The 17,024-nt window shown below is 43.8% G+C and overlaps 1 protein-coding gene across 13 annotated transcripts in view; it reads right to left on the bottom strand.

Annotated features, from left to right (window-relative positions):
* Window positions 1-17,024, bottom strand: part of GCS2alpha (glucosidase 2 subunit alpha) — a 61,407-nt gene that overhangs the window by 13,691 nt on the left and 30,692 nt on the right. For all 13 annotated transcript variants that reach the window (XM_075867585.1, XM_075867584.1, XM_075867588.1 and 10 more), the window contains 7 exons: window positions 15,946-16,021; window positions 12,189-12,362; window positions 8,142-8,306; window positions 7,290-7,502; window positions 5,594-5,782; window positions 1,609-1,705; window positions 485-645 (listed from right to left, as the gene is read on the bottom strand). In XM_075867585.1, coding sequence (XP_075723700.1) covers window positions 485-645; window positions 1,609-1,705; window positions 5,594-5,782; window positions 7,290-7,502; window positions 8,142-8,306; window positions 12,189-12,362; window positions 15,946-16,021 — 1,075 coding nt within the window. The remainder of the gene's footprint in view (window positions 1-484; window positions 646-1,608; window positions 1,706-5,593; window positions 5,783-7,289; window positions 7,503-8,141; window positions 8,307-12,188; window positions 12,363-15,945; window positions 16,022-17,024) is intronic.

The raw sequence follows: 17,024 nt of genomic DNA on the forward strand, positions 1-17,024 counted from the left end.
AAACTTGCGGCGCAACAACGGCTACCTGCTTGGGCAAATCTGGAATGCCGATCAGACGCCTCTTTACTTCGACATGCCTGGCACCACAACTGTCGAGAAGAAGGGGGCGAAACAAGTTCGCGTGCTGACATCGGTCCACGGTAAAACTACAGTGACGGCAATGCTCTGTTAGACGTCAGATGGGCACAAGCTTCGCCCGTACCTCATATTTAAATGGAAGACAATCCCGAAAGGAATCGTTTTTTCGAGTGGTGTGATCGTGCGGGCCAGCAAAAAAAAATGGGTGCGCGTTGCAATCGATGTCTTACGTTTTTTTTTTTTTTTTCCGCGGTGGAAATCGGGTGTGCGTTACAATCGGGTGTGCGTTACAATCGAGGGCGCGGTAGAATCGAGTAAATACGGTAGTTTTCAGTGCCACGCCCTCCCCCTGAAGGATTACATTCATAACGCTGATGAGCAACAGGAGGGTGCTGCAGTAGCTCACCTGGTACCATCGAACAGAGAGCTCACTGTCGGGGTTCCTAAAGAAGCCACCCACATCAGCGCCACAAAATGAGATTCCAGCCACACTCAGGGAGAGCAACATGGGCACGGTGATGCGAAGGTGCTTCCAATCCGCATCATTGTCACCTGTCCACACAGCACCTGTAAAGGAAAAACAGTCTCAGTTTTAAAAATAAGAGAAAAAAAAAAGAAGTCTCAATAATGAGACCAATATTATCTCTCCGTTTAGTGATCAAGGCTTCTGTGTGGAAGCTGAAAAATCTTTCAACAGCATGCGAAATTGGGCTATTTCATTGTAAAACAGTGCAAGAAGACAAAGACACGAGATGAAAAACTACCAGCATCAGTCCCGTGTAGTCCGTCTCGTGTCATCTTTTTGCACCGCTTTACGATGAAATATTTAGTCAACGGCATCATGGTCAATGTTCTGTTTTTTATAACAATAATGCCATTACTTCCCAGCCAGGCAAGATTTCTTCCAATTCTCGATTTCAGGTCCACTAACAACCAAGAAGACAATTAAAAAAAAAGTCTTGACATGCTGTTCTTTCTTTCACATTTAATGTAGCCTTACAATGATGTCTTATTCTTAAAGTATAGCTGAAGATGAGATAGTACTCTAGAAAATGTCTTGTCCCTGACCTTAGCAAGTAACAGTAACCTTTCAGTATACAGTTAAAGCATAACATAGTTGAGGAAGGCTGGTGGTGCCTGACATACAATGCTGCATGTTAAAAACAATGTCGCAAATATTACTCAGGGTAAAAGTTAAAGTGCGCTGTTGCACCTTGCTATCGCACGCACGCACAGTCTTTATGTGTAACTTTGACTGCATGAAAAGACAAAGTTATCACCAAGCAGAGAAAAGAACTGAACATAACCACATACAGGAGCTTTGCAGCTACTGTGCCTGTTGTCATGTGATCATAGACTGCTGTCTTTGGGCTGGGTGGAGCCTACGCTCCGCGACGTCTTTACAAGCATCTCAGTATGTTGACGGCACCTACCCCCATTTACAAACATGGGATAGGTCTATATATGGGAAGCTTAATGGTGAAAACACATGTTAGATAAAAGAGTATTTCAACAAGTGCCATGACTTACCATAACGCTGTGATCCCACAAAGAACGATCTTGAAAGAATGAATGGCCTCAGCTTGTGGCCTGAACGTAGCAGGTGGCCCATGTAAGTAGACATTGGCTGAAATCAACAGGCCTGTGAGTTAGAATGAAAGCATCTACTTTTTCAAAAACTAAAAATGCTAGGCTGGCATATTTTGATCGAGTTTCACTCGAATAACACATCTTGACCTACTATTTTTTAGCGATTCTAAGTCAACTGGAACGTAGGTCTACTCTTCGAAAAAGTGTGGCAAAAAACTCAAGAGGAAAAAAATGGGCGAGTGCATTTCACAAAAAAAAAAATTTATTTACGTAGCCACTGAACTCAACACATTCCTTGTGTGAAAAGGTTGCTTCACGGCAGTGCTTCACAGCTATGAAGAGAAGATAACTTTGCAGCATTATGCGGGATTTATTTTTAAGGGGTGTTATGATCGTCATCATTATTGAAGTTCTTTCGGCATTTGTGAACTGGACGAAAATATTTCGACGCATTTCAAGCAAGGACACACTGTCAAGATGGGCTCATTTTCTTTCAGCAAAATGTGAACAAGGGGTCCCAGGACCAGTTCGGCGCTAAGAAAACGCACGAGCAAGGAAAAGTCATTGTGAACTTGACTACGTGCAAAGCTTTTCAGGCAAACAAGGAGGGAACTGGGCCATTTTCGAAGTCACCGTGGATTTGGAGAGACCGTAACCAGCATGGTATTTGCAGTTTGGGATGAAAGCTAAAACACAAACCTGTTGTAGCAAATGACGAGGAATTAGTCGACCACTCCCCTTCCCCCTCTCTCCATAGCATCGGGTAAATGGAGTAGCATATTTGACGATAAGCTGTTAGGCCACTACACTGTCTTACCCGAACGCAGCCAGGCAAGTTTGGCACGTGTACAGGGAGCCGGTCTTTAGAACCTGGCCCTACATGCTGGAAGAGTTCTTGGAAACCAAGATCATCAAGGATTATCAGACGTGCACAAAATCTTGGCGACGTGGGCAAAACGTTGGTGCAGTGTGTTCGGGACCATATTTGGGCATCGTGTAGACTGCGCCCTTTCCACGTGCATTGTGTGGTGTCTTTCCCCGCCTTCGTGGGTGGAGCACCTAGACCATCGAGTGCCGTATTGGCTGAAGCCGCAGACAATACACCCAGGGTTGGCTGCGGCGCTATATAAGCGGAAGACCTTTTTGTATATTTAGAGATCTTGAATTTTACAGTCAAAACCTACAATAACGAAATCGCCGGGGAAACCAAAAAATTTCGTTTTCGCGAGAATTTTGTTGTCGCGAATATGAGACATAAAAACAGTGATACGGCCAGCATAACGAAAATTTATTGCCAGAAGCTGGTCAACTTACTTTGCCGACCCTTGCCATGCAACAACTTCAAAGATCTTCCTTCGCACTGGAAAAAGTGGTCCATTGCTACGTCGTCGTCATGTGCGCCGAAGAAGGAGCGAAGGGTGTCCAGCGCATCCAAAACAACCCGCGGGTTGGGTTTCTCCGCGTGCGTCTCTTCTTGGTCCTCGGTGTCCTCAGCTTCGCGCACGCTTTCAATAATGGCCTTGTCAGTCACTTCCTTGTACCCGACTACGTCGCCTTTGGCGCGAACGAACGCATCGACGGTGTGTTCATCTGGGATGTTGATCTCGATCGCACGAAGTTCCCCCCCAGGCATTGCTCAGGGATAGAGGCACTGCACTCCCACCACTTTTGCCGTCAAGTGCGCCTTCGTCCAAATCTTCGTCTGGTCAGGCTGAAGTGCAATCCGTGCGTGAAGCTTGCACCGTGGTGGTGAAGCCCGCATGCTTGAAGCAGTTCTCAACCAGTGACGGTGATATTGCAACCCATGCGGCGGCCACCATCTTGAAAGCCATGCACAAGTTGACGTCGGTGGGACGCTTGTGGCGGAGGTTGAGTAGCGAACGCTGAATCAACCTCTCCCTGTAGGCGCACTTGACGCTCTGAATAACGCCTTAATCGAGTAGCTGCAGAACAGAAGTGAAGTTCGGTGTTCGGAAGTGCAGCAAGAGCCAATGTGCCCGTAGCCACCCACAGCACTTTCACGCAAACAGCCACACACAACACAACTCGCGACGCTCCAGTGTGTGAGGCTACGGAAGTGACGAAATGACGGAAGGAATGCCGGACGGGATTGTGTCGCCCTCTAATGGTGTCGCTGCAAGGCTGCTTAACATGATGATGATATTGTTGCCATTCTTTTCTTTTTCCGCGATCAAAGAATCCGCTTCCGGCGTCATGCCTTTCTCAGACGCCACTGTAACTTCATCTCGACTTCACCACCAGTTCCAGTCTTCTCTTCGTCGTTTTGATTGATTTCAACTGTTGGTGCTGCTTCGACCTATTGAGCTCGTCCGACGGCGCCATCTGCACTCCAGCATGATCATTTGCCATCGCCTGCTGCAATGTGGCCAGGCATGTTGCCGGACACAAACCCATCGCCGATTTAAGTAAACAAAAGTGGCGGTATCCACGCTAGTGCGGCAAAAGCAGACGTTTACAAATTTTGAGTGCACATAACACACATACGAGCCTATTTTCGACAGTTAACCTTTGGCGGGAGGGTAAAATAAGGCCCGCACCGTGGTAGAAAATTCGTTAATGCGGGATCGCTGTCCAAAAACATTTTGTTGCCGCGAAATAAGCAATACATGGGCTTCTATGAACGTTCGCCGAAATCCAGAAATATTTCGTTGCAGCTGGGATTTCGTACTCGCGGGGTTTCGTTACTGCGGTTTTCGACTGTAGTTCCTGTTTAGTTCAGCAGCGAACTCGTACTTTCTTGATTACTTGATAACCTCCTTTCGAATTCTCACTTACTAACCCTGTAAATAAATTGTTGTCCTTCTTACGAGTCCCTAATCTGACTTGTTGGACGATGGGTCTTAGGATGAGGGCCGCAACTAGAATGAGACCCGCGGGACCCGGAGTTGCAACAGGGGGTAGCGACACCATTTTTAGAAAGTGCGCTTACAATGCCATACAAATCTCTTATAATATACAGAGGAGGTTCTGAGCGAGTGTGAGGCTCAGCAAATACTGATTAGATATTTTATTTTGATATTAAAGCAAATTTCTCATGGTGCACTACATTGACACTAGGTTGACGTCAGGCTAGGGTACGAATTCTGGTGACTTCATGCAACAGTCTGGCTAGTTGTGATGCAACAAGCACCAAAGCTTCCAAAATATCCACTAGTATGTCACCGATGAAACCATGGTGCGAAGCGGCCATGAAAACGTTGTGACATCTTGCATGAGCATGTGACAAGAACCTCATACCGTGTTGTGACGTCGGGGTACAGTACAAACCAAAACTAGCTTTCAAAAATACACTAATTACTTTTTTAGAGTGCACTCATGCTTAGCTGTACATTTTCTAGGCTCTTGAAGGCTTGACCTTTCATTACATGTGACGTTAAAAAAAAACTGCAATTAAAAACTTTCGTGTCAGCACTCCTTTAAAAAAAATTCCCGTGAGTCATACCCATGAGAGTGGGTTATACATAAGAAAAATACGGTGTATGTGTGACAGATAAAGCATGAATGCCATCGTAATGTCGTAACCATGCTCCAGCGTCCCTCATTTTGCACCTGCCCGGTAATAACCGATGCTACTATCCTCTTTCAACTGTAAGTTTGCCCTCCAACATTGATTTTCAAGTTTGGATAAAATGGGTTGACCTACAATGATTTAAATGGGGTAGTTGGTCAGCAATCACAAGGCGAAAACAGCACATACTTTATGAAGACCGACTGAAACAGATGCACGTCGGGACTGTAAAAAAAAATTATCCTGCACCATGACCTTCTATTTTAGCCATCAATACCTCCTATGCAAGTACAATTAAATGTGTGACAGAAGCATTCAATGGTGTATTATTTAAATACAGAGTTATAAATTGGAGATGCTCTACAGTACTGCAAAACTGGAAGAGAAGCCACTCACCAGAAACATGCCGTACATGTTGTGAATGTCACGGTGCTCCCATCCGCCTGTGTGTATACAATCTTTGTGCATGGTCACCTCGGGTCCGTTGAACACTGATGGCTCGTTCATGTCGTTCCATGTGAACAGGTGCTCCGTGGAACCCTTGTACTGGTCAAGTTCAAACTTGGTGGCCCACCACTGTCGCACCTGTGAAGGAATATGAAACCGATAAAGCACTGCTCCTCTTTTGGTCCTTGCTCAGACAAGATTTATTGACGCCATGAAACAATATTTAAGAAACCCAAAGGGGCCGGCTAAAGGTTGAGAGAGATTTGGGATGTATCCAATAATAAGGTTTATCAACTCAAATCTTTCGCTACAAAACATTTTTCAATGTATGCAATTTCTATTATTGGTCATAACAAGCTAGTGCTTATCCAGAAGAAAGTCAGAAAAATCATTCATGCCTTAAGAATTTAGCAGTGTGCGTAAAATAAAAAAAGCTTGCTTTGGTGTAATTAATATTGTGTTCAATCCCATGTTTTCGATTTTAGAAGAGCAGAAAAACTACTCCATTGAATTTATCAACATCGCATTTTCTTGCATATAACTTGCATCCCTAGCTTTAGTTTTACAAAAAGAGATGCCTTAACCCTGCATACAATGCGCAGCCCCACTTTTTAAACACATTCTTCAGTTTTATGTGTGAATTACAGTTAAACCCCTTCATAAGAGGCATGATACAGACAGCAATTCTTGTCTCTTATATGAGATGTCTCGTATAAGAGAGGTACCGCATATGAATTTTTTTTTATCAACCCGTATTCTACTGTAGGCACACTGGTGTTTTTTATATCAGTGTCTCTTATGAAGGTGTTCGGCTGTACAGACAGAAAATATGGTATTTTTGCACATTGTTCGAGTTCATCCAGACCCAGGCAGGAGACTAGACTCGCGAAAAGAACAATATGTACAGATACATACATATACAATGAAAGAAAAAAGTATAAACACAGAAGATGTCACGACAGCAAAGGAACATATACAGTCCAAATAACACAGAATGCTCAATTAAAGTACAAAACAAAAGCCACATATCTGCTTTTCTGAATGCTGGCAATGAAGTTTTTTGCAGTCGTGGAGTTTGCAGTTGAAGATACTTTGTTCCACCCGATAATTTGTAATAATGGAGAGGAACAACTAATAATATACTTGCGTACACTGACACAACTTGATTGATATGTAGGGTTTAAGATCCCAAAACCACCATTTGATTATGAGAGACGCCGTAGTGGAGGGCTCCGGAAATTTCGACCACCTGGGGTTCTTTAACATGCACCCAAATTTGAGCACACGGGCCTACAACATTTCCGCCTCTATTAGAAATGCAGCCGCCGCAGCCGGGATTCGATACCGTGATTTGCGGTTAGCAGCCAAGTACCTCAGCCTCTAGACCACCGCGGCAAGGCCACTGACACAACTTGCGCTTCAGCTTATGGCCACATAATTTATGCTTACTGAGTGCCTAACTGGGCTATGCTGGTATTGTGAACGCAATAGTATTTTGAATTTAGCATAATAAAATCAAGACAAACTAAACTTTTGTTTTTCTTCTTTTATACTCGACAACTTGCTTTCCTAATCGGTGATTATCTACGTTCATTTGAATGAATATACTCTAGAGAAGCAGACAGTACACAAGCGCGCAGCTAACCTCAGGGTTGAGAAAGTCGAGGTAAGACGAAGAGCCTGGCCAGCACCAGCCCTCAAAGTCGCCGCCATCCTTGTTCTTGACGTAGTAGCCCCGGTCAGTGGCCTCCGAGTGGATGTGGTAGCCAGACTCGCGCTTGATGTGTGGGTCGATTATGGTGATCATGCGGCGGCCCTTTGCCGTGAGATTGCGGATCATCTGCTCCGGCTGGGAGAACTGAAGAGTTCAATCAATCAATCAATCAATCAATCAATCGATGAGGTCCATAGACTTTTATACCCGCACTGTACACTGTCCCATGTCTCAGTCACCACAGTCAATTTTATATGTGACACCACAGAGCAGAGGTGCCAAACTTTAATGGGCACTTGTACATATAAATGACGCCTAAAAAACACAGAAGAAATAAGAGATGTTGTAGCCCTGAAGTCCAGGTAAGGTTTAAGCTTTAGATAAATCACATTTAATATCCACTGAGCTTACTCAGCATAAAAGTGGTGTCAACAGGACCATTGAATTTGACAGTGGCAAACCTACGATTCCCTTACGTGTGTATGCATGTCGTCCAAGCATATGTATGTGCAGTCCTCAAGGGTCAAAATGAGACAACAAATTTTTAGCCTGTCCACTGGTACAACAAAAATGCTTAAGATAACCACATTGTCTTTTTACAAATTTGGCTGCTAAAGAAACTGTTGGCTGTAGTGTCACTGATAGAGTCAAAATCGCACTGACCGATATAATGTGCACAGAAGACAGTGAAAACAAAAATAAGCCCGTTAGTTAGCACTAACTTGTGTTTCAGCCTAAGAGCACTGTCCAATCATGTGTATGCATGCTGAATCACTTTTTTACCTTGAATGGATCCCATGTGAAATACTTCTTGCCATCAGTGTGTTCAATGTCCAGCCACAGTGCGTCGTAGGGAATGTTGTGCTCGTCAAAACCAGCATCCACGCTGCGGACATCGTCTTGATCATTGTAGTTCCATCGGCTCTGGTGGTACGCCACTGAGAACATCTGCACGCAAAACAACCAACGTGACGCAAAGTTTACCGACGAAAAAACACTCAAAACCATCCGTACAGACTTGGTGTGGTTATGCAAGTCTCAATGCATATACGTATAATATACTGTATAAACCGGAATATAAGTCGAGATATTTTCAATAAAATAATAAGCTAAAGTCGCCCCTCGTCATATATAGCAATGTCTAGCCGAAAGTGCGACGCTGTCTGGAAACATGTAACTTGCATGTGCTTGTGAAGCCGGACGCGGCCATATCCGCATTCAAATCCAATCGCAGTCTGTTTTTTTTCTCCTCCGTCTGTTTTCTTTGTGTTCGTGATTTGCTTCCGATCTGTTCAGAGTTTTCGCTCCGCTTGACATTGCGCTGCATTTTTAGTGGCCTTATTTTTTTCGTTCGCTGAATATGTCTAGCGGTGCGAGGAGGCAGTACTCAGCTGCGTTTAAACTACCGTATTTACTCGATTCTACCGCGCCCTCGATTGTAACGCGCACCCGATTTCCACCGCGAAAAAAAAAAACGTAAGACATCGATTGCAACGCGCACCCATTTCTTTTTTTTTTTTTTTTTGCTGGCCCGCACGATCACACCACTCGAAAAAACGATTCCTTTTGGGATTGTCTTCCATTTAAATATGAGGTACGGGCGAAGCTTGTGCCCATCTGACGTGTAACAGAGCATTGCCGTCACTGTAGTTTTACCGTGGACCGATTTCAGCTCGCGAACTTGCTTCGCCCCCTTCTTCTCGACAGTTGTGGTGCCAGGCATGTCGAAGTAAAGAGGCGTCTGATCGGCATTCCCGATTTGCCCAAGCAGGTAGCCGTTGTTGCACCGCAAGTTTAGGAGGAACCTCTGAAAACTGTAAAGCTTTTCATCGTACTTCTCCGCAAAAGTTGTCGCATATGCATGTTCCCCTTCGGAGGGAAGAGCCTTTCCTCTTCATATAGTTAATTAACAGCACCTGCTCGCTTTAAACTGGCTCCGCATTAGACTTTTTTCTAAGACTAATTGCATAGCCCGCACTTGGAGCAGTTCTGTCGTCACGGGCCGCTGTGCCGCTCGCTCCTCATGCACATACTCGCGGAGCAGCTCTTCAATTTGCGGAAACCGACCCTGCTGTGGTTCACTGAAGCCTTTGCGTGAAGCTTTGCTGTCAACAATCTTCTGCTTTTGTTTCTGCCGGTCCCGCACGCACGTTTCGGGAACGACCGCGATGCGGCCCGATTTTCGTCCGTTTCTGCACACGCGATGACTTTTCTTTTAAAAGCGGCATCGTGGTGCACTCGAGTTTTTGGAGTCGGCCCTTCCACGTCGTCGATGCTAATGCACTACTAGATGACGAACTCCTCAGCACACGTACGAAGTGCCGCACATGGTAAACACATAGGCAGAAATAGCCGACGCACCATGCCGACGCACATAGGGGGCGGCCATTTTGGATTTGCGATGGCAATAGATTGACCGTAATTTTTTTGTTCGTACTCGATTCTAACGCGCATGCGATTTATGAACTCGCTTAACCGGAAAAAAGGTGCGCGTTAGATTCGAGTAATTACGGTAGGTGTTGTTGAGTTCGTAGAAGTGAACGGGAATATGGCTGCTCAGCGCCGCTTTGGTGTATCGGAAAAAAGCGTGTGCTATTGGAGAAAGCAGAAAGGGAAGCTGCAGAGGTGCAATCCACAAAAAATGTCGTTTCGTGGACGAAGTGCCTTTCATCCGCAGCTGGTGGATAAGCTAGCGGACTTTGTGCGGGAAGTTCGTGCGCGCTCGTTGCCAGTGACCGTGGATACCATTTGCAAGAAAGCCTTGGAACTCGCTCGAGAAGCTGGGCTCACGAGAGAAGAGTTTCGTGCACCGAACCCTTGGGTGCGTCGATTTATGCAACGCAAAGGATTTTCTCTCCGGCGGCGCACATCCATCTGTCAAAAGTTGCCGGAAAAGTTCGAGGACAAGATCATAAACTTTCAGCGCTTTGTGAACCGGCTTCGGGAGCAGAACGACTACATGATGGGGCAGATTGGTAACGCCGATGAGACCCCCTTGTGGTTTGACATGCCTTCGTCGACCACAATCACGCAGTGCGGCGCCAAGGATGTGAAGCTGTTGTCCACTGACAATGAGCACTCGCGCTTCACCGTCATGCTGGCATGCACGGCAGATGGTAGAAAGCTTCTGCCCTTCGTCATTTTCAAACGCAAAACAATGCCGAAGGAAGTGTTCCCGCCCGGTGTTGTCGTTCGTGTCAACAAAAAGGGATACATGGACGAAGTCATGATGTTCGAATGGATACGAGTAATGTGGAAACGTCGGCCAGGTGCACTGCTGCGTCTTCGCAGCATGCTGGTGTTGGATGCGTTTCGTGGCCACTTGACCGACGCAATGAAACGCCCACTCGGCGACGGGAAAACGGACCTCACCGTGATACCAGGTGGTATGACGTCCGCCCTCCAGCCGCTCGACGTTGTGCTAAACAAGCCGTTCAAGGATCGAGTGCGGCTGGAATACCAAGAGTGGATGTCCGGCGACAACCCCAAGACACCGACGGGCCGCCTACAGAGGCCATCGCTTGCGACTGTTTGTGGCTGGGTGCTTTCCCCGCCTGGCGCTCCTTGCCGGATTCCATACTGGAAAATGCTTTCAAGAAATGTTGCATCAGCAACTCGCTGGATGACACTGAAGACGACGCACTGTGGGAAGCGGCCAGCGACAAACTCTCGTCTTCAGAAGACAGTTTGGCTTCGTCGGACGAATAGGAGCAGTTGCGATGGTGGTTGAGGTGAGCTCCGACGATCGGGGTGCGGTGTCCTCATTAATATATATTGCCGGGAATGGGTATCAAATGCGCACTAACCGCAGAGCACTATAATGCTCTTTCTGAAGTTTAATTGCGGGTTAGGCTAGTTATTGGATTTTCATTCTAGAATAATTGACAGCAGAATAAAGTTAAATATAACTCTGTCCATTGCTTTTCTGTGTATATCCTAATTTTGTTAAGGTGCTAAGTTATTCTACAATGAATGTTTCTCCTTTCACAGATAGAAGAAAGAATTCAAAGAATGAAGAGCCCCAACTAAGTATAAGATCGAGCAGCATAATAAGTGAACACATAGACACAATATGCTAGCATCTCAGATCAGTATTTGTTCCCTTTACATAATAGAACATTACTGCTAGTCTGCTTGTAACAGTTCGCTGACATTTACAAATGTCACCTGTGAGTATAATGGACATGACAGCTGAGAGATTTCTGGCTGTTCCTAGTCAAGGAATGCCTTAAGCTGAAGCTATATTTTATTTCGTAATTTCAGTGGCCTCTGTTCATTTTGTCGACCAACGATAAAAAGTTGCAGAAATATGAACAAAAAAATTTACAACAGACTGTATGGAATGTCGAGTATAAATGGAAGGGAAGCATAGTCTGGCAGAAGCATAAGATTAAACTGGAAGCGGAAACCAGAAGTGGCCAAAACGGTTTAAATAGAGACCGGATATAGTACTAAACAAAAGTCGGCAAGCAGAAGCCTAAAGTGAACATGCAAAAATGTTTCAAAAAGCCAAGGGAATTCACGGTTCCACAAAAGTTACAAGCAGTGTTAAAAAGGTTATATTTTTGGTGCATTAAGTTGGCGCAAGTCTTTCAGAATAATAAAGTGAAACTAATACCAAAAGTATTCAAAAAAAAAAAAAGGTTCAAAATAAATGCTAAACCATCTAACCTCAATATACAGAGTTGTCTATCATTCTTCACGTGACCTACATTGTAAAAACACAGCAGCAGCAGTCAAGAATACGAGTGGTTTCAAAGAAAACTTCACTTTAAAAGCCGGTGCTAACAAGATTATCAAATAACCAAAATAAGCCAGTTAAAACCTCACCGGTGGCAGTGGTGTTGATCCAGTCAGGGACTTGTACTGACGCATGACATCCTTAGGCCCTGGGCCCAGCAAGAAGAACGTATCGATGAGGCCATTCTCCGAGAACCAGTGAGTCTCCCGGTGATTGGGGGGCGGGCTGCGCTTCACGAAGTCCACGACTGATGACAGCACACCCTGGAGTTTTCGAAAAGCATTCCAATTGCAGAAAGTGGCAGCACAGCCTCTACAAAGGTGAATTGTTACATCTGCATCTTAACACATAGCGCAAATGAAATAGAAACACCTAAGAAGAAATGAAAAAAATGCCTGCACTTATGGTTTGTCATTTCTTTGGTGCATTTTTAATTCCTTAATGATGTGCGTAAAGATGCGAGTGGCACAACTTTCATTCCGGTGTCAATGCAAACCAGAAGGGTGCACAGGCAACCACATGCAACATTCTTGCACGATACCACAGCTAACATTTCATTCGAGAGATTGCCTGTTGAGTTACCAGCCACATGCTAGCTTTCGTGTGCCTTCAAGGGGCCAAAGATCACAAAATGAGGGTTCACACAGCACCAGCAAAAGTCTAATGCTGTGCAAAGCCATAAGTTTTTGGGACGAATCATTTGTCGAGTCTTTCGGATTTGCTAAAATCTTGAAAAATGACATTTTAAAACAAAGTCAATGCACTAAAAGTTTTATCTCCAATGTATTTTCAGTGCAAATATAGTTAGATAAAACATGATAAAATCAGGGCAGTGAATTTAAGGATAATGTACAATATTAGACGCGTTTGCACAGTCATCAGTACAAGCCTCTCAACAAATACTCTTGACAATCAGTATAAAAATATGAATGATGACCGGCATAAAATGTACATATATTCATTTGCAGTACCAATCAACAATGAAGCATATTATAGGAACAAAGTACTCCAAAAATATATCAAAGCCTAAGTTTGGTCAAATTACTATCTGAGAAACAATCCTTAGCCCTAGAAAGAGGCTAAACTTATGTTCATCATTCCAATGAGAACGAGGGTCTGTTTAGTGTAAGTTCTTTCTATATAAATTCAACCACTACACGAGATGTGTGGAAATTTATTAGTTCCCCTACATTTTGTCAAGCGCCAGATCGGGCAATGAAAATTCAAAGTTCCTGCAAACCTGCATGAGAAATACCTTTAATAAAGCATATTCTCTACTCACTACATATAACTATCCTTATACCTGTGTCACACGGGCGCGCAAAAAGTCTTTTAATTAAGCGGTCTTTTACCAAGTTGAAAGACTTTTAACAAAGAGGTGTTTGCGGCGCAGACACACGGCAGCAACGATCTCCTTTTAGTGTTTTCGTTCGAAGACGCTAGCGAAAGCGTGGCGCTAGCAGTTAAAAGAGAAGCAATGAAAATGAAACGATGTATCACGATGTACAAATTAAAGACTTGTTGCACTGCTCGTTTCTTCAAATAAATTTAAGAATAAGAGATGAAGAAACACCAATGTGAAAGTTTGTTGCACTAGTTAGGAAGCATTTCCATAACTAGCGACGTGCACAAGTCCGTCTGGCACCACTGGGCTTTTATTTACCGTATTTGTTTTTCGCTGCTCTCGACTGCTCTCGACACGTTATGGGCGACCGTACGGGAGAAAAAACGAGGATCGCAAGCCTCACGGCCTGCCTTCTCGCTCTGGAAAGCGAGGCAGACTCTGCAAAAGTCGCCAAGGAGAGGATAACGTGTCTGCTTCCGACCATTGCAGACGCTGCCTTTTCCGTGGGGCGCCGGCTGCTTGATCTGCGGAGTTAGCCATAGACGCTCGGACTCGGACCACATGAATGACGGGCAAACACACAACTGCCACGCTTTCCTCGCTTGTGCAAAATGGCGCGGCGCGAGACCGAGCGTCACCACGTGATATTGCGGAAGCGTTGTAGCTGCTTACGAGAGTAGAAAAGGAAATAACCATTAAAAGAGTTCATTACACCGTCTGCAGGATATGAAATTTGTTTTTACAAAGAGTTTTGGTGACAGAAAAATAAGCATTCACTCTTTTTTCCCACCACTCGAAAATTGCTGGCGCCCACTGGTTTCGAGGCTACTCATTCGGAGCCGTAAAAGAGATTGACGAACGCCACTTACGAAAAAGACCGCTTCTGAAAAGGAGTTCGCTCTGTGCCGTGTCTGCTGTCAGGAACTCCTTTTCGCAAAAAGACCGCTTACTTAAAAGACATTTAAGTGCCCGTGTGACAGGGGTATTATTGACCATCTACTGATTAAAGTACACATATATAAATACACAGTCAACAATCGAGTGCAATGCGTTTCTGGCCTCAATGCAAAAGCACAATTTGGTGTTGCATTCTGTTTCAACATGCCAAAATGCAGCTAAACACTGCAAGTGGTGCTCAGACCACAAGCACACAAATGTAAATCACAATGTGAACATTAGACGTGAAAATATGCCCTGAAACAGTGCATCCAGGGTATTAATTAAGGTCACACATTATGTATGTGCATAGCTTTATATCTTTGAAAAGCAGTTCAATATGTTCAATAAAAAAAAACAACACCTCTGAAAGTGCGAAACTAAAGTAAAACTTTCATGCCATACACACTGCACAGTAATTGAAATTAAGAGAATGTCAGAAACTAACCTGTGAGTTTTGAAATTGAGAAATGAAGTCCTTGTGTACCCTCTGTTGTGAACAAACGCATTCTTCAAAAAACATTTTTGTTCTTGAATTTGCCAACTGATCAGCTAGCTGGCAGTGCCAACTGCTAATGGGACTACTAGAATGCATGGTGCACTGTACATTGTGTCAGCTACCCTCCTGAGGGTGCAGCTAGTATTTGAAAAATTTGTACATCTTTTAGATGTAAAATTTGTTCCATTATAAGTGTCATTTGTCAAGAGAGCAGTTAAAAGACATGTATTGGTGCCTGCTGCATAAACTTTTGTGAATATCACTTTCTTGGTTTGAAGTGAAGTCGAAGCGCGTGGTAATTGGTATTGATCTATACTGAAGCGAATTCGAGTAGCAATAGTGCACAAAATATAACTGGCCAAACATCTCATGTTTTGAAGTCTGCCATCTATATAAGCTCACATAACGCACCATTATTTTGAAAAAAGAAAAAACTGGAGAGCAGGTATTACGCACATTAATGAACCGTGGCTTTGCAAAAGTGTGAATTTTCCCTGAATATGTTTTTTCATGGCAGAGCAGGCTGCTTACTTCAGTGGAGTCATTTTTTCAAGCTGGCTATGTGCCATCAAGTATGTCTGTTAGTATGTTTCGAATACTTTGAAACTTTAAAAATCTCGATTTGTGTCAAAGGGCATTCGAAAAAAGTAACATTCATACAAATATTCGGAGTGCTGACATTTTCACACAGGCCTACTGTTCGAAGGGCGTAAGCGGCATGGTGTGAAGGGGAAGAAACTTATGCACGAAACTAAATAGTAGATGCTCTGGTGCAGTTTTATAATAATAAAAAAAATAACGAGAGGCAGAGACACAGCTGGGTGTTTTTACCGTCCCATTGTCATCACCCTGAAAGAGACAACAGTGGTCCATTTCAAAACCCTACCCACATGGGCGTAAAACAATACACGTCTGAAATTTAGCTCCTTGCACATCAGGCTAGATTTTATTCTGGATCCCATTTGATTCAATTTCTGCCAGTTCCAACAAAAGATCTGGAGATTTTGGGAATATTAATAATGTCTAATTCTAACATGTAAATTAGAGTGATTGGAGGCTTACTGACCTGCTTAGAGTTTGGCTCAATGTCCACCCAAGTCTCCGCTGCATTCAACCACAGTACTCCCACAGTCCTCGTTTCGCTGCAGGAGCCCATGACACTCATCAGTTTCCGAGCTTGTCGAAGAACATTATTTCCATTTATACCAAAATTATTCTATCAGAACTCTATTGTCATTAGCTTTACCATTATAGAATAATTAAATTCTTATCACAAGAGAAAATAAAGCACAAAGTCTCATTTAACTTCAAGCGGAATTTCCACCACGTGAATGCCAAAGTAACATTACGAACTTGTAAGTCTTTCTGCGTACTTTGGCCACATTGCTTCAATAATATTTTTTGGAACTTGCTATGTTACAACTTTAAGTTCCACAGAACCCACTATAAACAATTTTTTACTGATGAACGATTACATAGGCCCTAGAAGACACCATCAAAATCTACAATGTCATGTTGAGTTGCCGTGGAAACATCTTGTGTGTATTATCTTCTGGCGTGTTTCCTTGCATACAAGGCACCTTCTCACAGCAAGAGTGATGCTTTTGGTATTGAGATTTTTATTTTACTAATACGAGAAACACTGATTTTTTTCTTTGGAGTCCCTATAAGAATGAAAATCTTGGAGGATGCTTGGGCTTCCCCTTCAAGAGTGCCCAGCGTTAACGTAATCGTGTCCGACATTGTTCACATCACCTCCTTAATTGCTAGCCGGACAATGCCCCTTTCTGCTCACAACTAAAGACACTTATTATGAGCTCCTTAATTCTAGTGCATTGAAATTTAGTCAAGATATACTGCTAGAGTTTTCCCCACAAAGGGCAAAAGTGCTTCTGATACCCATCCCACCAGCTGACCACCCCCTATTTCTTGACCACCCTTGGACCACTGCGCAGCTCCAAGGTTTCAAATTTGCTGTGCAAAAGGAAAACTTTCTGAGGCCCTGACAACATTAAACATTTGCTCTTCCAAAACCCTAGAGTGCAATATTGCCAAAAAATTGGGTAATGAATCAGTAATTTTCTTTTACACATTTATGTTCGTGTATACAACAAAGAAACTCAAAATATGTCCAGTGACATGACC

The sequence above is a fragment of the Rhipicephalus microplus genome, chromosome 6 (assembly GCF_043290135.1).
Source record: "Rhipicephalus microplus isolate Deutch F79 chromosome 6, USDA_Rmic, whole genome shotgun sequence".
Lineage (NCBI taxonomy): Eukaryota > Metazoa > Arthropoda > Arachnida > Ixodida > Ixodidae > Rhipicephalus > Rhipicephalus microplus.